The 25,435-nt window shown below is 45.4% G+C and overlaps 1 protein-coding gene across 1 annotated transcript in view; it reads right to left on the bottom strand.

Annotated features, from left to right (window-relative positions):
* RELN (reelin) overlaps positions 1-25,435 on the bottom strand; it is a 1,711,021-nt gene that overhangs the window by 416,492 nt on the left and 1,269,094 nt on the right. The window contains exons 29-30 of the mRNA XM_078679027.1: positions 16,149-16,306; positions 13,565-13,772 (exon numbers count right to left, since the gene is read on the bottom strand). Of these exons, the coding sequence (XP_078535153.1) occupies positions 13,565-13,772; positions 16,149-16,306 (366 nt within the window). The remainder of the gene's footprint in view (positions 1-13,564; positions 13,773-16,148; positions 16,307-25,435) is intronic.

The following is a 25,435-nucleotide window of genomic DNA, read 5'->3' on the forward strand; positions in this document are numbered from 1 at the left end:
GTAAACAAAGTAAAGAATTATTTTAAAAAGGACAAGCCGATTAAAACCAGAGAAGGTGTTGTCATTCCGCCACCTAATACTCCCGCATCTTTCATGATGTTTAATAAAGGGTACCACTCGTGTGTATGGTTGGAAAACTGGGCGGAATACACCAAGGATGACGGAATTTTGGCTTTTCCCTTAGAAGGTACATTCAATGGCAGAATTCTATTTAATTTGAGAACCCGAATGAATGACTAGACCTAGATTAACGCAGTACGAAGCTTTAGAGGAATGGGAGATCGAAGCATTTGAGAGAGATAAGCCCCGAATGGATAAAGGGTTAACAACATTTTATCCAAAACTGAAACAAGAGACCAGAGACAAAAAGATGAAACAGTGGAGACAGAATATGATCGTAGAAGGGCTGTTTCCAATGATGTCAATGGGTGGTCCTCCTGCAGGGGAGAAGAGAACAGAAAAGTGCAAACATTGGGTGCCCATTGGGGAGTCGGATGATGAATTATTAGATGACATGTTTATGAGAAGTCCGCCTCCTTATAATGAAGGACACAGACCCTCTAGTGAAGGGGATAATTCTCGGAGACCTCCTCCCCGGGAAGAGGCCAGATCAGTAAGTGTAGGAGAGGGTTGTCAAATACCTCCGTATAATGAGGGGTTAGGATCCCTAGGTGCTAGAGATATCTGTCAAAGAACACCATTTAGTGGGGAGTCAAGATATACGAGAGAAAGAGACTTTTGCTCTAGACCTCCCTACGAAGGTGAGGCAAGGCCTTCAACATCAGGAATTCCGTTCTCAAGACCTCCGTCTGAGGAGGAACCAAGATCCCTAGGCACAGGAAGTTTGTTCCCAAAACCTAATTACGGTGAAGGACCAAGTGAGACACATCCCACTGCCCCGAGTTATGCCCCAACTTTGACCCCGCAGGTATTACATGACAATTCTTTAGACAGGATACTGGAGGACAGGGAACGAGAGGCTCTAGCTAAGCAGAGAGCCGAGATAATTCAGAAAATCTCCCAGTTAAACACAAGACCTGAAGCCTTGACAATCCCGGTAACTATTGGACCAGTGGTTCCGCTGTATGGGGATAGACAAGGAAGTCCGAAGACTCCAGTTATTACTCCAGTTGTAGCACAGCCAAGACCGGAGCCCTTAATTGTGGATGATCAGACCAGTGAATGTGAGTCCGAGGTCTCGCTAATGGATCTGCCCATTAGGGGTGCAGGAAAAAGGTTACAGAAAAGACATAATCCTTTCAACACGAGGGAGATTCAAATGGAATCGACTTCGTGTACCAAGAGTGTCACATTGGTGACTCCTGAAGAGATTGAAAGATGGAGTCGAGAGTTAGAAAAACAAACTCCTCAGTCGAAACCTTTAGATATCTTCAAGCTGAGAATAGAAATGGAAGAGCTAATGGCAGGAAATGTAGGTTTAAATACCTATTCTGAAGAAGAGTTGCTGTTTATCGGCAAGAGTTTTACCCGAAACACCAGAGTAAAGTAAAGTAAAGTCCACATTTGTAAAGCGCACAATCACCCGTAAGGGTCTCTAGGCGCTGGGGGCCGTCGGGAAGATTAAGCGAGCTATTGCCCAGAGTCACATGGTGCTGGGCTAACCTGCCGCCGGAGCCGGGGATCGAACCGTGGTCCCCAGATTCCAGCGTCAGTCGCCCTGGCCGCGGCGCCACACCTCTCCCGAGTGCTCCATGAAAAATGAACAGACACTGCAGCTAGTATGGGAATCGATATTTCAAAATCAAAGCCACTGCAGAAACCCTATAGAACTGATTTTTCAGACAAAGATCTGGAAAATATGAATGTGTCAGGGAAAAAGGCGCAGGTTAAAGAATTATTGACTGTGTTGCAAAAATGGGGAGACGTAGAAAAGTGGAAAGCCAGGTGGGCAAAGAAGAAAGATGAGGCCAGATCTAAACCGACGCCTTCTGAGTTCGTTCTAAAGGAAGCTGACAAACCTGAGCAGTTATACCCTATGCGTGAAGTGCCAGGTGGAAAAATGTGCACGTTCCATGGTCCAGACAGGATATTGCGTCCTTTACCAATGACTTTCCAAAATTACGAGAAAAGCCTGTGGACTGGTACAGGCAGGTGGAAAGGTTTGTAAAGGTGCAAAAGTGCTTGTGGAAAGGCCTGGATGGGTTTTTCGACATTGTGGTTCCTGTGGATTTATGGACTGAATGCAAGGTTGCCATTGATTGGCCCAACAAAGAGTATGATAGGGACCCGGTAACAGGTGCTCCCTCTGATGAGGTGATGAGAAAATATGATCAGGTCATGTTACATCTGAAAAAGAAGGTGCCTGCAAAGGAAACTGATTGGACCAAAATAGATAGAACCACGCAGGAAAGGGATGAGTCTGTGCACTCCTTTTATGAAAGACTGTTACAGGTGTTCAAAACTTACAGTGGTATAGATAACATCGAGATGAAGGATATGACCCACTTCATTTACAGGTTTGTAAACGGTTTAAGACTCGAAATTTGCCAGTGGATCAAAGACAATAAGATTTGTTGCCAGTCTTAGAAAATGGATGAAGTCTTACGGTACGCAAAGTACTGTGAGGACGAGATGGCAGATAAGCGAAAGGCACTAAAGGAAAAGGTCATGTGGGCACAAGTGAAGCTAGCAGAACAACAGGAAAAGCAAATTAATAAAATGAATAAGAATACCCAAAATCAAAGCTCTGGGGGTGGGGGAAGCCCAAGGTAAAAATGAGCAGAGAGGAAGCTAAAAAGAAATTTCCCTGCCACCAGTACGGAGAAATCGGGCACTGGAGAGACGAGTGTCCATATTTACAGCATGATAATACCCAAACCCCTGATTTAACTCCACAGACGCAGAATGAAAAACCAAGACAGACTCAGCATCAGGTAAAGGCAAGTCAATTGCCCCGAGCGCCAAAACCAAATTATAAGGGAAAATCACCACAGGGTGATGACATAGAGATCTGGGGAGGCAACGAGAATAGAAATGCAGCAACTTCGCAGTTTTTGTTGAATGATACTTTTCTCTGTGACGACCAATACTGACGGGGCCTGAGAGGGGAGGACAAGGAGTGTGTTCTTGGCGCCTCCTTGCCGGTAGACCAGTCAGGGCCATACATTGAAGGAAAGGTTGATGGAAATGATGTCACCTTTCTATTGGACACTGGTGCTACCCGTTCTACTGTGAGAACAGCGGACGTTCCAAACCTACCCCTCTCGGGAGAAACAATCCAAGTAGTGGGTGTGTCTAATCAATTGATTAGTACCCCAGTTACTGAGCCCATGGAGATCACAATAGGGAATTTCAAAGAAATGCATAGATTTGTAGTTTGTGATACCAGTCCAGTAAACTTACTGGGACGTGATTTGTTGTGCAAAATGAACTGCACCATCTTTTGCACACCAAAAGGCGTCGAAATTCAAACCCCAGACGAGGATGGCATATACAAATTAATGTTAATTAGACCAGACTCAGAAATTAAACAAATGACTATACAGGACTTACCTGAAGAACTCCAAAAGACAGTGAAACCAGAAGTATGGGACTTTACAGGAAAGGATGTAGGATTAATGGCAAATGTAGACCCAATACAAATAGCCATGAAAGAAAATGCAGTTTATCCCAATACTAAGCCATACAAAATGAGTGCAGAAGTGAGAGCAAGAGTTGCCATTGAAATAAAACGACTGCTAGAAGCAAACATCATACAAGAAGTGATGAGTAGTCCGTGTAACTCACCCACAATTGGAATCAAGAAACCTAGTGGCAAGTACAGGGTAGTGCAGGACCTGAGAAAGGTAAACAAAATAGTGGTTCCTTGCTGTCCTATTGTTCCAAACCCCGCAGTGATCCTATATCAGATTCCCTGGGATGCTGAGTGGTTTACCGTGATAGACCTATGTCATGCATTATTTTCGATCCCATTGCATCCAAATAGCAAATTTCTTTTCTCATTTGCTTTTGACAGTCACGTGTACGTTTGGAATCGGGTCCCTCAAGGGTACACCGAAAGTCCCTCTATCTTTAATCAGATTCTAAAAAAGTGCCTTGAATCTTTAGTGTTACCTGGAAAATCTGTCTTGGTGCAATATATAGACGACCTTTTGGTGGCGTCTAAAAGTCATAGAGATTGTTTGATTGACACCATTGCTTTACTGAATCACCTAGGGGAAAAAGGACATAAAGTGTCCCCTGATAAACTGCAGTTCTGTACAAAGTCAGTGAAATATCTGGGGCACCAGATAGAAAAAGGTATCAGAAAAGTTACTTCAGAGAGAGTCAAGATAATTTGAAACATGCAGTTACCCCGTACACAGAAAGAAGTCAGAATGTTCCTTGGGGTGGTAGGTTACTACAGGCAATGGATTGTGGGATTTGCAGTTCTGGCAAAACCTTTGATAAAAATGACAAAGAAAGGAGCAAAAGACCCCGTGGAATGGGATGACGAAAGCTTAACCGCATTTACTAAATTACGAGAATGTCTGTGTACAGCCCCTGCTTTAGGGATGCCTGACTATTCCAAGGAATTTGCACTATTCTGTGACACACGAGACAATTGTGCACTGTCAGTCTTAACTCAGGAGCATGGTCTGACTAGACGTCCAGTGGCATATTTTTCTGCCACTTTGGATCCAGTGGCTGCTGGATTACCTGGATGTCTGAAAGCTGTAGCTGCAACTTGCACGGGTTTACAGCAGAGTGAATCTATTGTCATGGGACATCCTGTAACTGTGTATGTTCCCCATGCAGTTGTAATTTTACTGACCCGAACTAAGACCCAGTATCTCACTCCTAGTCGGCTGACTAAATACGAGAGGATTCTCGTGGGTGCTGCGAATTTAGTCATTACTCGGTGTAATATCCTGAACCCAGCTACCCTGCTCCCTGACTCAATGATTACAGAAGCCAAGGGAGAGGACGAGCATGACTGCATAGACCTGACAGAATTCAGTACTAAACCACGCCCAGACATTAAGGAAAGGCCTTTGCCTGTGGAAGATGAGGATCTGTTCGTGGATGGCTCATGTATGAGACACGAACTTGTAGGCCTAAGTGCTGCTTATGCTGTAGTCTCTATAAACGAAATTAAAGAAGCTTCCTGTTTATTTGGAGTAAAGTCTGCACAAGTAGCCGAATTGATTGCATTGATAAGAGCCTGTAAAATTGGGAAAAACAAAAGAATAACAGTATATACTGACAGTCAGTACTGTTATGGGGTTGTGCATGACTTCGGCCAGTTGTGGCTACAGAGGGAGTTTCTGACTTCTTCAGGTACTCCCATCAGAAATGTAAAAGTTGTACAAGATTTACTAGAGGCAATCCAATTACCAAAAGAATTGGCAGTGGTCAAATGTGCTGCTCATAAATCTGGCCTTGACCCTATAACATTGGGAAACCGATTTGCTGATGAAGTGGCTCAACATTGTGCCAGAAATCGCATGTCTATAAATATTAAACTGGGGGGACCTCGAAACAGCTGCCAACTTATGGTGTTTGAAGAGGTGCCTACCTGGGAAGAGTTGAGAGATTGGCAGCATGCGGTGCCAGAAAAAGAGAAAGAAAAATGGAAGAAACTTGGTTGTCGACCGAGAAGTGAGGATGGTGTCATTGTGGGCCCAAATGGTATGCCTGTGTTGCCTAGACATCTGCTTGCTTCTATGGCCAGACTGATACATGGAGATTCACACACTGGTAGGGATGCCATGGTTCTGGTTTTCCAACAAACATGGTACAATCCGAAGTTCAGGAAAGTAGCAGAGTCACTCTGCCAGAGGTGCTTAACATGTCAGCAGTTTAACGCTGGGAAAAGGACAGTAGTCGAATTGGGAAAAATTGGAAAATCAGGAGGTCCCTTTGTAAGAATACAGATTGACTTTATCACACTGCCTCGCTGTGAGGGAATGAGATATGTCCTTGTCATTGTCTGTCTGTTCTCAAAGTGGGTGGAAGCCTACCCTGCTAAAAAGAATGACGCCATAACTGTAGCAAAATTGTTACTATGAGAATTAATACCTAGGTTCGGGGTTCCAGACACTATTGAATCAGATAGAGGCGGACATTTTCAGAATGAGATAATTGAGCAACTCTGTAAAGCATTCAAGATCACACAGGTGCTGCACTGTGCATATCGTCCAGAGGCTTCTGGAGTGGTGGAGCAAATAAATGGCACTATAAAATCAAGGTTAGGGAAGATGTGTGACTCTACGGGCATGAACTGGATAAATGCTTTACCTCTTGTTCTGATGGGACTCAGAAGTATTCCAGACCGAAAAACAGGCCTGAGCCCTCATGAAATCCTGATGGGAAGAGAGATGAGACAAGCATGGGTACCAGGACATAAACTGATAAACATTTCTGATGATTTGGTACTTGAGTACTGCAAGCAACTGGGTGACCAAGTGCGTTCTATCTCTCGCCAGATTGGGGAAGACGCCGTCGCCAATCCAACAACTCCAGTCCACAAATTGGTTCCTGGCGACTGGGTTATACTCAAGAAACATACTCGTTCGAGTTGCCTTGCACCGAGGTGGCAAAAACAACGCCACGTAATACTGGTGACCACGACAGCGGTGAAGTGTGCCGGCGTTCCAAAGTGGATCCATACCAGCCATACACAGAAGGTGATTCCAGACGAGAAAACTGACGCTGAAGGTTGTCCAGCTGAGGGGTCTGCAGAAGTTGGTCCTGAAGTAGCTGATGATGAACAACCGAGCACCAGTCAAGATGATTGGATACCCATAATCGACCTGACCAATGACCCAATCAGAACAAGAAGTCAAACCTATGCAGATAGAGAGTGGGATAAAGAGGAAGAGATAGGCACAGGCGAAGATCCTCAGATTATTGAGATTCACGTCAAGTCTGAGGAAGAAGAAGGTCAGACAGGGACAGAGCAAGTGATCGGCACACCTCCACAAACCCCTGAAATTGAAAAGGGACAGATAAGAAATAGTGAAAAGGTTCAAGCAGAAGAAAATCAAGGGATCGAAGTGCTTGAACAGGATCAGATAGAACTAGAAGAACGTGTTCAGGACACAGAAACAGAGACGCTCGAAAGTCAAAATCAGAATACAACTGAACAAGGCCAGCTCAGTAACCAGGCAGAAGAAATAGAAATAAGACCTGGAACTAGTCAGACAGGAAGGGAAGAAACAAAAGCAGAAGTGCCACAAACAAACGAAAATAAAAGAGCATTAGAAGACAGCCAAATCACAGTGCCAACTAAAAGACTCAAGAAAAAGAAACATATCGAACCAAGATATATTAAGAGACTGAGACTGAGAATAAAAACAGTAGAGGAGAAACTTGCAGAAAGAAGGAAAAGTCCTCGTATTGCAGAGCAAGTTGGAGAAAGTTCACAAAGGAGGAGTGACCGAATAAAAAGACTGAACGAAAAATACCAAGATCCTGAATGGACATATTTAATCTTGGAGGAGTTTGAGGATCTTGATATAACTGACGAAAGTGACGAAGAACAGACAGCTGATTATTCTGCCGAAGAAGACGAACCAACCTGAAGTTGCGCAGGGTAAGCTACCTGTGCAAAGTTACAAAGAGGGGTTGAAAAAATCTTCTTCTGAACGAAGATGTCTGATTCAAATGTGAATGGAAGGCCTAGACGCAGTTGTTGTAAAACATGCTGCAGAGTATGTATATGTAGCATAGCTATAGTGTTAATAATTTGGATAGGACTAACAGTTTTCATTCCTTATATGGTGAGTAACCCTGGGCGGGCGGCTACGTTCCGTGCACGGAGTGTGCGTAGTGCCGGCTTCTACGCATTTTGCGTAGCAGGCGTAGAATCCGGCACTATGCACGCTCCGCAGACGGAGCGTAGCTGGCCGCCACCCGCCTCCCTCCCGCCCTCCCTAAATACTTTAAATTAAAAGCGGAAAAGAATTAAAAGGCACTTACCTTGCCCGCCGCTGCCCGCCGCGTCCCCGGGGCTCGCTATCTTCATGGCTTCCGTCTTGTGTATCTAATGCGCATGCGCGAGCGGCCGCGCATGCGCATTTCTCACGAGAAATGCGCATGCGCGGTCGCCCGCGCATGCGCATTAGATACACAAGACGGAAGCCATGAAGATAGCGAGCCCCGGGGACGCGGCGGGCAGCGGCGGGCAGCGGCGGGCAAGGTAAGTGCCTTTTAATTCTTTTCCACTTTTAATTTAAAGTATTCAGGGAGGGCGGGAGGGAGGCCTGCGGTGCGTAGTGGGGCTACGCGGAGTGCGGAGGTGGGCGTAGTTTCTCGCCCACTTCACGTAGCTCCACGAAGCCCCACTACGCCCAGGGTTAATGGTGAGCAAAAATACTAATATTGACCCTACTCAGACTGTGACTACTGACATTGAAGAACTGACAACACGAAGTGTAGAAAGACGTGAAAAAGCACTCAGACAAACAAAACGAGACTTAGAAGCATCAGATGAGGAAGGACTACACTATCATGGAGTTAAAAACCAGACACAGTTAAATGTATTCGCTAATCTTTTAGTGCACTATGTAGAAACTATGGAAATAGAAGACTGCTATGCATGAAACTACCTACTTTTGTAGCTGAAGGCGTGACTTATCATCACCTACCTTTGACCTATGGAATTTCCTGTAGCATTCTAGCTAGTTTGTTTTACAAAAGAGGACCGTTACAGTACTACTACTCTAACTCTGACGTGATATTTTCTGAACTTCCCATACGTGGAAATCTGAATCCTGTACATACTAAAAGTGACGTTACACGTTATATGGGAGAATACTTCCTGACAATAGGTACCATAGACTTAAATGAAGCACACAGAGATAACTTGACCTGTTCATTACATGAACAAGAAAAAATGTTTTTAAACATGGCAGAGAAAAGAAGGGAGAGTTTCCAAAGAAAGGCAAATGATAAAAGACTGAGAACTCCTAAATGGGCTGAAAACATGGAAAGCACCTCAAATGGTGGGAGTGGTCCTGCTTTGTTGCTGGATTTCGAAAGAAAAGGGAAACTCTGTCTTCACCGCGAGAAGACTAGTTATTATAATAACATTTTCATTGGTTCCAGTCAATGTGAGCATAATTACAAAGTAATTGGAGGTTGGGGTTTCAAAAATGGGTCAGAACCTGTGTTTCCCGGAATTTATTATATATGTGGAAACAAGGCTTATTTCAAATTGCCGGATCATTGGTATGGAAGCTGCTACTTTGGCATTGTCTTCCCGAAAATATACCATGTGAAGGAAATTGCTGGAAGCAATGAAAACACTAATGGCTTAGTGCGTAGTAAAAGAGAAAGGGTAGGTGAAATAATGGGTAGTATCTTTAGTGCACTGATACCTGGAGTGGGAGAGGTTCTGAACACACACAGAATTTGCAAATTATCCACAATAGTGGATGTGTTGTCTACTGACACAGCTCATGGATTCCTGCTGGTCAATACCGAAATGGTTGCGATCAGATCAATGGTTTTGCAGAACAGACTTGCGCTTGACACCTTATTAGCAAAAGAGGGCGGAGTCTGCCGGATGTTGAAAGCGCAACATTGTTGCACTTACATACCGGACAAAAGTGTACAAATCAAAAAGTACGTAAAGAACATTACTAATTTGGAAAAGGAACTCAAACCACTGGAGGTTGATAGTGCCTGGAAGAGACTTACTGGGGGTCTCTCCGCTGTAGGTCATTGGTTTGCTAATTTAGGTAAAGGTTTATTGTTTAAGGTACTGATGCCAATTGGAGTGATAAGTTTCATCATATTTCTCATATTTGTCTGTTGCAAATGCCGCAAACACACAAAGAAATACGCTGTGAATAAGAGAGGTGTGAAATGGAGTGTGGATGAACTTGAATTGGAAGACTTAAATAATCAGATTTACAAAAAGATGAAAAATTCTCACCCTGATAAAGATGTGAAAGAGAAATTGAATCGTCTGTTGGAGGAAATCGAAATGCACAAAGTGTGAGAGAAGTTGGCATCTGGTTCCATTAGTTTGTGATGATAGTAAATATCATCAAAGAGGGGATTGATGAAGCAAGATTTCGCATATTACGCGACTTGCTTAAATCAAGAACCTCGAATCACATTATAATCCTATAATTCAATCCGTACGTTTTACTAATTTCCTTTTATTTTGGATATGCATGTATCTTAGTGATTCTTGCCTATGTGTTTACTAATACGAATAACTTGTGTCCCTAAAATGGCCGCCGCTTGAGGGTTTGCTTCTGCGCATGCGTTAGTCACACTCACGTGACGTGACGTAGTTGCAGTTCTGGTGGGAAAATGTGCGCATGCGTGCTTGCATCTAAAATGGCTGTTGGTGTTCTAACGTGGTGAAGCTTGTGCAGATGCTCTCGTGTTATTGTCTGTTGCACTAATTATAATGCCTTAGTATAATTTTTCAATTTAAGGAATATAAAGTAGCTACTCATAATATGCAGTGAATTCATTTATTTCTATGTTTTAATTTGTTTTCGCTTACTTTTCATGTACCGCGGTATTGAGGGTCTGATGCAAGGCTCAAGACTCCATATTAAGAGGATAGTCTGCGCATGACCGAATTCTGGCAGTGGCATTGACCAAGTGCCAACTGAAGGTCTCTGCCAAAACATGACTGGGAAGATGCACCTTCACCCAGCCGGAGAAGCTAAAAAATGTTACATTCTAAACAAATGTAATTTTTCCTATTGTATTCTGAAGAATCGGTCATGGGAACCCCAAATTCAATAGGCGGTTCCAAAATATGCAAAACTCAGGTTGTAGACGTAAATTGTGATTGGTGTGTTGACCTATCCTACTTGGGGACCAATCGAAATTGGGGATTCTGACACTTGCAACATTTGGGGGGTGGTACACTGACCCGAAAACAGTATAACTAGCCTAGGATTAGCTAGAGATTTTGTCCGACTTGTCTGAATAGCTGACCTGTCACTGACCCAACGCACTCAATAGGTGACTGAATACAGAGCGCTGCGGAGCACTCTGTCCGAATTTGACCATAGACTCTAAAGGTTTTACTAAACCTTAAGTGCTGGCGGAGCACTTTGCTGGGGAGTTCGCTAACCCAATCGGGGTTCTGACTGATAGCTGCAGAGAGGGTGGAGCGCAGGCGTTGCTTCCGAACTGCGGGTGCTGGTCGTGCCTTGGTGGTCCTGTCCTGATCCTAATCTTGTTTTCCTGTCCTGTCCTGGGGTGTCCAATCTGCACCTGCTGTCCCATAGATGACTGTCCTTCCTTGGGTATTTCCTGTCCTTGACTGATCCGTGGCCAGGGTTGGTCTGCACACCTTTCTAGGTAAATATAGTGCGAAAACTCTATACTGCACCTTCTATTTTCCTGTCTTTGCTTTAATAAAGACATTTCTTTGCATACGTTAATTTTCCATACTTTCCGCAAACCTACTATAAAAGTCAATACAGTATATTTTCTTTAGCATGTCCCTATGTTTCCTTACCTTTAGAACACATTCTCTCCATACTGTTTATGAATAATTAAATATGGTATATCATTTTCTCCTGCAATCTGATTTGGACGTAATAATGCTAGAACTATAGCGTGTTCCACTTTTTCCCCCTCCTATAGATGTATAGGATTTCCAATCTTTTTACTTTGAAGTAGTCTCTAAACAGTAAAATTCTAGTTCGTGATCTATTTCCGAAAATCTATTTAGCATATCGCTTCGTTATTATTTTCCTATAGACTCCTAAATGGTTGCCTTAGTTTTCTTTTTATATGGTAATGTGCTCTTCATTATTCTGATTATAGATTGCCTTCTCGTTGTAAATTGCACACTCTCAGAATCTGATTTCTAAGATAAACTTTTAAAAATTCCCAGTAGTCTGTGGTTATTTGATGAATACAGAAGAAATAAAAGTCGGTATTTGTATTTTTGTCTGCCTTTTCTTTTACAGCTAGCTCCCTGATCCATTGTGGTCATAGGTACCCGTAACGGTGGATTGGTAAGTCGGGTACAATAGACATAAATAGGAAGGAACCAGGGTTACTGGTAGTAGAGTTGTTAGGTCACCCGATTAATGTATATGATAAATTGGGAAAATATGGGCCTGGTAAGTGTATGGTGAAAATTATTGGCCGGGTGACCTGCGATCTCTATCACTAGTTGGTGGTAAATTAAGAATTCTTAAACCCTTGTAGCACTGAAAACAGTGCTACCTACATCTGAAATTACAGAATCGGTAATTTTACCAATTTGGTATTTTACCTAATCGGTAAAATTACAGATTCGGTAAAATTACCGATTCTGTAATTTTACATGCCCCTACATACCAATGTCCAAATACCAGTCGGAAACGGCCGAAAATCGGTATTTTTGGCCGTTTCCGACCGGTATTTGGACACCTACATCTGGCCCTCAATATCATACACACACATGCTGTTGTTGTTGCTGTAATGGAAAGCATTAATGTAAGCTGTGTTTGTGAATGCAATATTTTTATGCTGCTTTTACTATTCGGTGACCTCTCAGATCAAGTAAGTCAAACTTAAAAAAATGCTTCTCCTTGAAAAAAGTGTAATAATCATTGCCCTCGGATGCTACCTGTTAATTTTACAAATACAGAAGGGCCAAATCATAAGGGCATCTTTGAGTAGGAGAAGCAGTACTAATGAGTAATCTTTTACGTACTCTTACAAGCATTTGTGACCGACTCCAAAACGTCCCCATCATCCTAAACTAGTAAAAGTGTAAAGAGGGCACAGTCCCATTTGTATTACTTGTACATGGATATTCCCTGAATAGGCCAATTTTATTCCCATTTTATACTTTTGGAGCTGCTTCATAAAGGCATGCATGTGTATGTAAATCAATACTACAGAAGTAGTATTGATTTACGTACCTCCAAGATACCTTGCTCCTAGGGCCAGATGTAGGTGGCCATTTACCGGCCGGTAACGGCCGATTTCGGCCGTTACCGACCGGTAAATGGGTTATTGGGATGTAGGGGGCCAATTTTACCGATTCTTCTAGATGTAGGTGGGACTCTTCTGAGTCCCAAAGGCCTTTCAGATTCGGTATTTTACCACCCAATCCAATTGGGTGGTAAAATACCGAATCCAGGTGTGCATGCACATGTGTGCATGCACACCTATGCCATGTGACAGACAGGCATGCCCTTAGGGCATGTCTGTGTGCCACATGGCACACATGCCTGTATTTGGGGTGCTAGAGGGTGTCAAAGTGACACCCCTGCACCCTTGCTGGAATCGGTATTTACCGAATCGGTAAATACCGATTCGGTAATGCCCATTGATTCCTATGGGTTTCAATGCCCATAGGAATCAATGGGCATTACCGAATCGGAATTTACAGAATCGGTAAATACCGAATCTTAACGATTCGGTATTTACCGATTCTGTAATACCTACACCCCCCACCCCCCCCTCTATTTTACCACTTCTTAAATACCGAATCGGTAAAATTCGGTATTTAAGAAGTGGTAAAATGAAATTACCTACATCTAGGCCCTAATGTCTATAGGTGACAGTGAGCATTAGAAATGTGACTGCTTCCCAAAACTCTGTGGTAAATAAGGCATACCGTGCAGCATCTGACACTGACCTGATATTAGTTGTGTCCAGCGGGAAGGTCCGGGCTTCTCGTTTGCCCGACCCGTTGAAGTAGAGGGATTTGCCGTCATTCAGGGTTCCGCAGCCTGTGCCCACCTGTCCTCCAGATATCTTGCTCCATAGAGGACTCAGCTTCCCCTCGAACCTGTCAAACATCTCGCTGGGATTCGGGGTGTTGGACACACAGGTTCCATATTCAGCTACAAGAGGAGAATATATGGGGATCTTCAGTCAAACAATGCAAAGTCAAGTGCAAGAACACTATAAAATCACGCACAGCCCACCCCCGTAACTCGAGCAAACCCCTTTGCACATAACCTCTGTAGAGCAATACCCTTTGGCACTATGCCTCAGAGTCAACACTTAGAGGGATATTTACAAGAAAATGCCGGAGCACGGTGTTGTGCCAAATTTGACAACAGCGCGCTCTGACATTTTCAAAACGCAGTATTGCATGTATTTACAAAAATACGGTGCAACCCTGCATTTCCCCTAGCACTGGTGCTAAAAAAGCGGCCTAGCACCAGCTCAGGCACCCTTGTGCCATGTTGCAAGGGTACCTGCTGTGCAGGGGGTTTGCTTATGTTCATCAATAATAGCAAATTGCTCTTTCAATGGAGAAATTCATAAGTGCTCCTCGTTTCGCCATTCTAAGACTAGGAATTACCTGGCCTTTGTTTTTTGGTACTGCCCCATCCTTGTAAATCTGGGGCAGCGTCAAAAAGCAATGGGTGTTGTGGTGGAACGCCCACAGCAACACCCACTGCCTGCCCCTTTGCTGTAGCAAACTGCATCGGTAATGGGCATATTTACAAGGTGGTATTGAGCCACGTTAAGTGACTTAGAGTCACCTTGTAAATATGGCAAATGGCGCAATACCACCAGTACATCAAAAAAGTGACGCTCAGGTGACGTTAGGGGCTAGTAAATTTCCCCTGAATATTTTCGCTTGAGCTAGCTGGAATGGCCTGAGCACAAATGTTGGGGCATATTATCAACAACAGTCGAAAAATTATCGCCGCTTTACCGGCAGGAAACTGCAGCTAAAGCGGCGATAATGGGCTTGATAATAGGCCCTTGTGAATTCCAATAGAAGCCCATGTTCTGGTGTGAACCTGGGCTGCTATGGGAATTCACAAGGGCCTATTATCAAGCCCATTATCGCCGCTTTAGCGGCAGTTTCCTGCCGGTAAAGCGGCGATAATTTTTCGACTGTTGTTGATAATATGCCTCCTTGTGTTGTTTGGGAAAGTCGTTGTTGGGTATTTCAGGAAGATGGCGTTCGGCGTTTTTCGTCTGGTCTCTTCGCTCTTCGTCAGCGCCATGTGTAGGTGTGCGGGAGGCGCTCTCTCGCTGCCAGTCTGCTGTCGATAATGATGTCAGCTCAGCCATCTGCTCGCGCACCGCTCAGCGGGATGATAAACAAGAAAACATAAATGGACTGTGCGCGCGGAACCTTTTGCGTTATGGCATAAACCAGGACTGCCATCATTGAACTGCTCCCCTGGGGAGGCCCGTGCAGGACCGCGCTTGCAGAGCAGGTGCGGGGTTCATACAAGGGCACCCTGGCACCGGGCTCTGTGGGAGAGGGCACCTTGAAGCGTGTTTATCTGCTTGTTGTCGGGCTCTGCCACCAGCCGGCAACAGGTTCGTGACTGGAGGGAGCAGAGCGGCGTGAACTGTTCACGTAGCAGCAGGTGAATTTGCTTTGGGTCAGAGGTCGAGGGTGCATGAAAAAGGACAACTTGGTGAACAGAGGGCATTCCTTCGCTTGTGTCTGCATCTGGCGATCGCTCAGAATTGTGGCTTATGTAAATATCAATGCGTGTCCATCAGTAAAGGAGGCAAAGGAACCTCCCACCACAAGTCAGCAGGCATCCCCACAAAAGCAGCCGCCACACATGTTCATTCTTCGGCGCAAGGCATCCCAAAGTAGCACTAGGGCAGAGCTCTGCAACATCTCTTGGACACTGGCCAACACTTTCCCAAACAGACAGCGTGCCCTGCTTTAACCTTAACTATGTCAACACAGTGGCTGGGAACACCACAACAGTACATCTGCAGAGCTGTGGTCTGGCTTCATAGAACTTTAAGGAACTCACGACTCTCTGAACTTTTTATCCCATGTACAAATCCCATGAACTGCGAAAATGGCAGCCAGGGTTTAACCCCACCCGCCCCTATCATTTCACCTCTTGCCCATCAGGCCAGACTGCACTCGGTACAGATGGACAGAGTATCGCTTCCGGGTCACTGGCATTTATAGCGTCATTTATGCTGCTCGCAGGGCTAAAACAGGTGCAAACTCAATTTGCCCATTTTGTCACTAGAGCCTTAAAAACGTTTAAATCAAGTTGAGCAAGCTCCAGTTACAGCCCATATAATAACCGGTGTAATAAAACACAAACAGCCGCAATCGCTTTTGGCACATATTCCACATTTCTAAACACACAGAAAGAAAACACATCCAAGTCATGATGGGATTTGAACCAGAGCATAGTTGCACCCACAAAAGTCAGGTGAGCCTCCTGGAACATAGTTATCTGGATCTGATCACAGAGCAAGCGCGTCCTCACCTGTATACCCCAGGTCACAGAAGCAGACTCCGGAAATGCAGTCTCCATGCCCATTGCAGTAACTGGAGCAAGGCTCCGAGATGTACACCCCGTCCAGGCCGAAAGCAGGGGTATTCTTCTGAGAGCTGCTCTCCTGTATCCACCGGAAGCGGGTCTTACTGCGGAAACAAGAGGGGAAGATGTGTCAGCACTCGAGTCCACCGATACACCTAGTGGTGACATTAGAGTGACCCATGGCACTGCAAGTGGAACTCTGAATTGTTAGCACACAACGACTGGTCCTTACGTACATGTTCCGCATCAAGCATGCCAAGGCTCCCGACTATGTACAACAGCTTGCCACTCCTTATGTCCCTCCTCGCACAATCTACACAAGCTAGATTCCAAGTCCCGAAAATTAAATAAAAAATTGTCTTTTGCTTTTCTTCCTGCTTCCTCTGTTAGCGCCGGGAAACCCCATGGGGTAGCTGTGCGCTGCTATATAAATTTAAATAAATAAATAAAGACACGTGCCTGTTAAATGTCCCTCCCTGTGAATGACTGGGATCTGTCTGAATGGAAAATCTCACAAGTCCTTGCTTTAGCTCTTCAATAACATATATTTTCTAAATTTGATATTACTCGACCATTCTTAACTTAGATTACAATGCCCAACTTAGATCTGTGGAACAATACAGTCTCAGGGTAATGGTTTTCAAAACACAAGCAAAAAGTAAACAACGAGTAATGAAGTAAAAAAAAAAAAGAAGAAGTTTGGAAGAAAAGTGCTAATTACAGCAAAGGAGATTTGGAGGTGAAAACGAGGTGAGGGCACCACTAGTATTATTTAGGGAAGAAGCCATCTGAACAACCTGAAAGTAAACAATGGGCAATGGTTTGATCTATGTCAACTTGTCCACAAGCACGGCCTGCAGCATTCCATAAATGTGTCTTTCTGTCAGTGAAATTAAATACGTTTTTAAAGGAAGATGCTGGGTGCTCAAGAGAAGTGGGGATATTATTCGGGGCAAAATAGGAGGCTTACATCTAGAAGAGTCATGTACCCCAGCTTTTGCTGCGTTTCAGAGCTAAGGCAGTACTCGTGCACCCTTTTATAACGGGAACACCGACCGTACCGACCTCCCTTGGCTCCAGCTTTGTAGTAATGCTTTTAAGACAGTAAAGTTGTGATGAACTATGGAATTCCTCTATGACACTTCTTCTATGACGTAACAAAGCTGGAATCATCCAATCCCATGCAACCTACTGTGATGGCCCGGAAGCAGGGGAAATCACAGCAGAAAGGAAATCAGCTATTTGTTCATTGCTGGACCAAAACAACATAGCTCGTATTTCATTAACTCAAAGCACAAGAGCTGAAAGAACAGACAAGACGTGTGCACGCAGACAACTATGGCCTAATTGTGCCTGAAGGACAATTCTTGCATGTCTGCGTGGTATGGTCCCCAATATTGTTTGCTTGCCTGACGTACTGTCTCTTAAAGCACCAGTACACATATTTTCTAACTGTGCATTTGAAGCATTTACTATTGATAAAGTCTGGATTACTATTGTGTAATTAATGAAATAGAGAATATTTCCATTACTTGATATCCTTCTCCTGGAATGTGTTGCCCTACTGTACCCTTGCTCCTGTTAGATTGACTACCTTTACACTTCCTGGTACTTCCTCAGCCTGTCACTGACATGCCTCTTCATGCTGGATGGGTCCACTGCTACTGACGCAAGCCTGTACTTGACTTGCCTCACACTGCTGCCATGGCATTTGGTTCTGGGCATTCTGGGTTGATCTCTATGCACTCTAGCCAATTGTCAACTGCCTGTTAAACGTCTGGTGTGTGCACCTTGACCCACTCTCTACATTTGTCACTGGCTCACTTGCTTTCATCAACTACTTTGGATGATGTGATCTGCCCTTTCTTATGGGTTTTGGATGTTCTCACTCAATTTAGGATTTCTGAATGACCTGTAGTTTAGTAGTGAACTCTTCCACCACTGCCTAGGGTTGGACAGTCGGTGGAGCTAATCTTGGAGGCATGCAAACTAATAGGGATCCACGTTCTTCAGCCACAGCGCATGCCAAGGACCAACTTGGTAGGGACATCATCACCATATATTTCAGGAACATATTTTTCACAGAATCCATGAGCCACAGTTAAAGCATATAAACGAAGAGGTGTGTGAATGGAAAATCCAAATTGGAATGGCTACATCACATTGTCTCCCCACCATTCAGACATGCTTGAATCGGGAACTGCTATGTTTTGCACATTAAGCATGTAATACAATTGTATGATCACAATATTGTTATTGTAAGGACACGTAACTCCTAATTTGCTGCACCAAAGAAAGGTGACATTGCTAATGATGCAATTGTTAAAGCCCACATCTCATGCATGACACTTGGAAACCTCACAAAGCACCACTGGCAGGACCTACTGCAAAACAAACACTTTGACCACCACTGTGCATCCACTGTATAGATTTCAATATTAGAGGGATTGAGTTAATGCGCTTTCTAGCAGGACCAAAAAGGGTGGGTAGACAGCAATGTCAAATGATACAACCCGTTTCATGCTTAATTGGCCCCTGTTGGACTTGGCCATTTGTGCACGGCCAACCCCAAACTTTTTGCCTTAACCCCTCCTGTTTTATTAATCTAATTTGGTTGGTTTTTAGGACTCTGCACTTTACCAGTTCTAAACAGTGATAAAGTGCTTCTGTTCACTCCCTAAAGCATGGCAAAATTAGTTTACACCTGATTGGCATATTTAATTTACTTATAAGGCCCTAGTAAAGTGGTATACTAGATACTCAAGGTTGGTACATTAAATGCTACTAGTGGACTTGGAGCACGTTTTATGCCATCACTTAAGTACCCCCCTAAAACATGTCCAAGGCCTGCCAATGCAGCCTGTGAGCAGTTTTAAACTGTCAATTCGAGTTGACAAGATAATCATTTTGCCAAGCCTAAAACTGCCTTTTAAATAGATATAAGTCATCCCTAAGGTAAGCTCAAAGGACCGGGTGCGCTGTAATTAAAAGGCTGGGCATGTACTTTTAAGTTTTACATGTCCTTACATGTCCTGGTAGTAAAAAACTCACTAATGTATTTTCCACTACTGTGAGGCCTACTTCTCCTATAGGATAACATTGGTTTACCTTAGTACATCTAATAAGTGATGACTTTGTTCGGGAGCAGGAAGACATGTCCTGTTTGGTGCCTGATCATTTCTAATTTAAAATCCTCTTTAATGTCATAATAAGATTTCAAGTCACAATTAAAAAAATTACGCTTGTAGAAAATTGCCATTTTCTTGTGCCAACCACTTGGTGCGTTCAGCATGTTTCCTGGGTTACATGAGTAACTAGTTGTAGTTGACAGTTGGCCTTTGCTTATTCCATCCCAGACAGCAGCACAATAGAGGGACTGGGTGTTGGTAGAATGGGCCATCCAAAAGGATGGGAGGGGGTGGGGGGGCAGTGCAGAGCCCTACTTGTACTTCTATGAAATTGCCTCAGTTCACACACAAGGAACTTCACATTAGCCTCTTGTGCCTGCAGACAGACTAGGACCAGGGCAGGGCTGCCGGAAATATTAGACACTTCTGCGTGGGGAAAACTCCAGAAGCTTCTTCCACTTCTATGTGGAACCAGGTATAAAAATAGGACCACCGGACACACTCTTCAGTTCACTTCTGGACCTGTGGAAAGATTCTCAGAGGACTGACCTGCTGCCTGTGACGTGCTTTCCTGCTTGAACCCAAGGCTCTCGGAGTGACTCCATAGGCTAGTTGGTTGGCCTCCTGATCAGCAAACGCTGCACCCATCTTGAAGCCACACCTGGACCCAGCCTAAGTGAGTCCTGACCCTCCAAATGGTGCCACTCAGGCACTGCACTCTTGGGGGTGGTGCTAAAGATGCCCAGAAAGCTAAAATCTGAAACTTGGGACAGCGAAAAATGTTCTGCCAATAAGTGCTCTGAGTACCGAGAGGTGACAGGTACCTACCTTCTCTCTGATTTACCCAAGGTACACCGCCGGACTGCCTGGCTTTGCGGCAGCTCCCGCTACATTTTCTCCGCAGCAGCAATTCCTGTTTAGTGGTTTCTTGCAGACAGGGTATCTGGCCTCGAGGAGCAATCGTCAGCAACAGCCTGCAGCTTCTTCCCGCTGTAGATTTTCAACTTCATTATGAGACTTAGTCCAAACGTAGAAATCTTCACTGCTACTACGTCCAGCGGCTCCCCGAAGACAACATCTGTGCCTCGGACACCACCGGCTGCCTTGCCCTGCTGACCTTTACCTTCTTAGACATTTTTTTCCATAAAATGAGTTCTTAGTCCAAAGGTAAGCGGAGATCAGGTCCAATCCACTTCAAGTAGTGGACCCATTTTCCATCGCTGTCAGCCATAACTCTAGACTTTTCCTCGGTCTCGCACGACCTGATGTCCACGGTTGGCGCTTTGATCTTTTAGGGACTATTTTACACTTTCAATTTTAAATATTCATAATTTCAGTTCTCCTGATTGGATGTTTGTAATTTTGATGTCAAATGATTTATTCAGATTTCCTCTATTTTTCTAAATTAGTGTTGGATTTTTCTTGTGTTGTGTTTTCAATCAATTACTGTTTAAGTGCTGCATAAATACTTTACACATTGCCTCTAAATTAAGCCTGACTCCTTTGGTGCCAAGCTACAAGACGGTTAAGCACGGGTTAATTTATTTACTTTTTGTGGTTCAACTTGACAAGGATTGTGGCTGTTGCTTGAGTGGGATTTCACCCCCTCAACCAACAACCCAATTTCTCACAGCTCCTTTTTGATTAGCACTCTTTACAACGCATGTGTTTTCTTCGCATGCCATTATGCCATTACAACACAAGTCATTACAACAACATGGTGTTACATCGCATACCATTACAACACAAGTTGTTACAATGACTTGCTGTAGGGGGGGGGCGCTGGAGTTTGGAATAGTATAATTTATTATTCCAGCTCCAGATGTGTGTAACAGTAGAGAAGGTGTTGGATTGAAAATCCAACAAATCCAACATCTTCTGCCCCTACAGTAAGACGTTGTAATGACTTGCATTGTAATGGCATGCGATGTAACAACGCATAGTTGTAACAACTTGCATTGTAATGGCATGCGACGTATCGCTTGCGTTGTAAATTATGTTTTCCCTTCTGTATGCTCAGAGTTGAAAGAAATGTCTGTCTGAAAGACCCAGACAGTTAATCACATTCCCTGCACTGATATGCGGACTAGTTTGTGAGTGACAATATCTAGTACATAACAACACTTGGCAGTGAGGATGTACACTCAGTGATCACTCGTTTACAACAGAGATAACATACACATTTCTTGAACAGGAGCAGGCTAATGCCGTCATGCAAGAAAGTCAAATACTCCGGCCCCAATGTAGTTCTAATTTAGACAGTTAACACCAAGTCAACTCAGTTCAGACATTCTTAATGAAGGAGGGTCGCTCAGCATCACACCTTCAACCCTCCAGGACACATACAAGCCCCAGATCAGACCCAACCACAGACTCTTGTTAAAACACTAGGGCTGTCACAGTGGAAGTCAACTGGGGCTCTTTGCCCCGACTCGCCTGCTTTTTGGGTATCAACACTCCTGTTACATTACATATTTATAAAAAGCCAGTCTGACTTCTACTGTCAGTGATTTCGACATGGTGTTGTCACAGAAAACAACACAATTACCTTGGTAGTGTATCCGAAGTAGAGAGGACTATGCCATTGATGTCCTAGACCGTAACTGCTTTCCATTTCTGTCAATAAACTGTAATCAGTCAATCAATCAGGGGCTTGTACAGTACGGCTACTCACCTGTGAGGGTCTCAAGGCACTGGGGGTGAGGGCTGCTGGTTGCACTGGGTGGAGGATCATTCGAAAAGCCAAATCTAGAGGTAATTCTTGAATTGGATCAGCAATGCAGATTGTCTGAGGTGGAGGTGCAGAATGTTCCAGGTCTTGGCGGTGAGGTAGGAGAACAAACTTCCTCCGGTTCTGGTCTTGTGGATCCTGGGGACGGAGGCTAGGGCAAGTTGGGCACAGTGGAGTAGTCTGGTGGGTACGTGGAATGCGAGGCGGTGGTTCTGGTAGCTGGTCTTTCGTCATGTAGCGCTTTGTAAGCTTCAGTGAGGAGCTTGAAGGTGATTCTCTTGTTGACTGGGAGACAATGGAGTCGTCAGGGGTCTTGCGTGATGTAGCTGCGGTGGGGGATGTCGAGGACCAGTTTGTTTGCGGCATTTTGAATGCTCTGTAGTTTCATGAGCTGTTCCTGGGTGATGCCAGTGTAGAGTGTGTTGCCGTACTGGAGTCTGCTGGTGATGAGTGCGTGGGTGACCGTCTTTCTGGATCAGGTGGAATCCATCTGAATGTCTTTTGAAGCAGAAAGTGTGGAAGCAGGCTGAGGAAATTGCGTTGATTTGGTGGTTTATTGTGAACGAGGAGTCCAGTATGATGCAGAGGTTGCGTGCATGGTCCACTGGGGTATGGGTCCCAGAGCAGCTGGCCAACAATAGTCATCCCAGGCTGAAAGGGTGGGTCCAACAATGAGTACTTCGGTCTAGTCCAAGTTGAGCTTGAGGCAGCTGTCTTTCATCCAGGTAGCAATAGCCTTCATTCCACTATGGAAGTTGCTTCTGGCGGTCGTGGGTTTGTTGGTGAGGAAGAGGATCAGCTGGGTGTCGTTGGCGTAGGAGATGATATTGAGTCTGTGGGTTTTGACAATGGCTGCGAGGGGGGACATGTAGATGTTGAAGAGGGTGGGGCTCAGGGAGGAACCTTGGGGCACTCCACAGCTGATCTTTGTCAGTTATGAGAGGAACGGCGGTAGTCTAAATCGCTAAGTCCGGCTGGTGAGGAAGGAGTGGATCCAGTCCAGTGCCTTGTCGTGGATGCCGGCGTCGTGGAGTCTTGTGATTAGGGTGAGGTGGGAGACTGTGTTAAAGGTGGCCGAGAGGTCTAGTAGGATGAGGGCTGTGGTCTGGCCCCTGTGGAGGAAGGCGCATATGTCATCAGTGATGGCAAGGAGTGCTTTCTCCGTGCTGTGGTTTCTTCGGAAGCTGGATTTGGAGGTGTCCAGGACGTGGTTCACTTCGAAGAACTTGGAGAGTTAGGTGTTGATGGCCTTCTCAATGACCTTGACTGGGAAGGGTAGGAGGGAGATGGGTCTGAAGTTCTTGAGTCTGTTGGGGCTGAGCACAGCTTCTTTAGCAGGGGGTTGAGCTCAGCGTGTTTCCAGTCATTGGGGAAGGTGGCGGTTTTGATGGAGCAGTTGATGGTAGGGTGAAGCTGGGGGGCGATGGCGGAGGCTGCCCTGTGGAAGATGTGGTACGGGCAAGGATCCGTCGGGGCTCCTCAGTTGATACTCTTCATGGTCTTGAGTGTGCCCTCTGTTGTGAGAGGGGTCCAGCAGAGCATGGTCTGTTGGGGTGTGGTGTGGGTGTGTGCCATGATGGCGGGGGTAGTGGCCGGGTCTAGGGTGTCGAAGCTGTCATAGATCTTCCTGCTCTTGTGGTGGAAAAAGGTGGCAAGTTTGTTGCAGAGGTCTTTGGAGGGAGGAACGTCTCTGGTCTCGCTGTGGGGCCTGGCAAACTCCTTGACGATGGCAATCAGTTTTTTGCTGTTGTATGTTTTGGCATTGATTCTGTCTTGGAGGGCCGTTTTCTTTGTGGTTTTGAGGAGGAGGTGATGTGCGTTGACGGTGGATTTGAAGGTTGCGTGAATTTCTGGGGTTTTGTTGTTCCTCCATCTCTTCTCGAGTCGTCTGCAGGTGTATCTGGACTCATGGAAGGCGGGAGTGAACCAGCTGGCTTTCTTGGAGTGTTGCTTGCCTGGCCTTTTCTTGAGGGGTGCCAGGGTGTCAGCGCAGTTGGAGATCCTTCGGTGGAGGTTGCGAGATGCAGTGTTGGCATCCGTTGGCGTTGGTGGAGTGGATGTGCTGAGGGAGTTGATGAGAAGTTCTTTGGTGGCCTTGATCCAGCTGTGATAGGGAAGGGGCGATGAGGGCGGTGGTGTACAGTGGGCATGGCAAAAGCGAGATGCCAGCTGTGATAGGGGAGGGGCGATGAGGTCGGTGGTGTACAGTGGGCATGGCAAAAGCGAGATGTACGCAGTGGTGGTCAGTCCAAGAAAGTTTGTGGTGTGGCTGTAGCTCATGTTTCCCTGGTGGAGAAGACTGGTTTGAGTATGTGTCCGGCTGTGTGGGTCGGTGCAGTGACTAGCTGCTTGAAACTGATGTTGGCGAAGTGCTCCTGAAGGGAGGCGGTGTTCTGGTCACTGGGGTTGCCATGTGGAAGTTGAGGTCTCAGAGTAGGATGTAGTCCGTGGATGTGAGAGGCTGGGGTGCGATGAGGTCGACGATGGTGTTGGTGAAAGGTGATCATGCCGGGGGGGCTGTAGACAAGGGTGAAGCAGAGGGTGGTGTGGGGGATGGTCCGGATCTGGAAGTGGAGGTGTTCCATGGTCCTCGTTGGGTCGTTAGAGTGCATGGTCAGCCGGAGTGTGCTTTTTTGGATGATGGCGATGCCTCCTCCTGGGAGGTCGGGCAGTCCTTGTGGGTTATTTTGTAGCGAGCTGGGATGGCGATGGCGATGTCTGGTTCAGAGCAGGAGTTAGTCCAGGTTTCCATGAAGAAAGAGATGTCAGGAGAGGTGGCGTCAAGGAGGTCCCAGATTTCTGTGGCGTGTTTGTGGAGGGATCGCACGTTGAGGAGGTTGCAGTTGAGCCAGACAGGTGAGCTGTTGCTCGGCTGGGTGGCGAAAGGAGCTGATGTGCTGGCGTGGGTGAAGGTGCGGTTGCAGTTCCGGTAGTCGAAGGGTCCATGGGTCTTCTTCAGTGATGTGAGATGGCAAGCAGCGTGGCATCCAGGTTTGAGGGTGAGAAGGGTGCTGGCATCATAGCGGTGGAATGTCCAAGAAGCAGGGTCCCTGGTACTGGGCGTGTTCAGGTGTGGAGGGGTGCAGACGGGCTTGCCTTTGGCGCGCTAGTGGCGCCACCATTAAGTAGTGCTGCAGGGGGCTGGACAGCTGGGAGGCGGGAAAATGTGGGAGCGGGAAGGGACACTGGAGGGGCGGGCTGCAGGGGATTGCAGCAGTAGGGGAGACAAAGAAAAGGAGAAAAAAAGAATAGGAATGAAAACAGGTGGAAAAAGGAAAAGGAAAGAAAACAAGGCAGAGGGAGAAGCAGAAAAAAAGAGAGAGAGAAATGCAGAAAGAGGGACAGAAAAAGAAGATAGAGAGACAAAAGGGCAC

This window comes from Lissotriton helveticus, chromosome 1_1 (assembly GCF_964261635.1).
Source record: "Lissotriton helveticus chromosome 1_1, aLisHel1.1, whole genome shotgun sequence".
In the NCBI taxonomy this organism is placed as follows: Eukaryota; Metazoa; Chordata; class Amphibia; order Caudata; family Salamandridae; genus Lissotriton; species Lissotriton helveticus.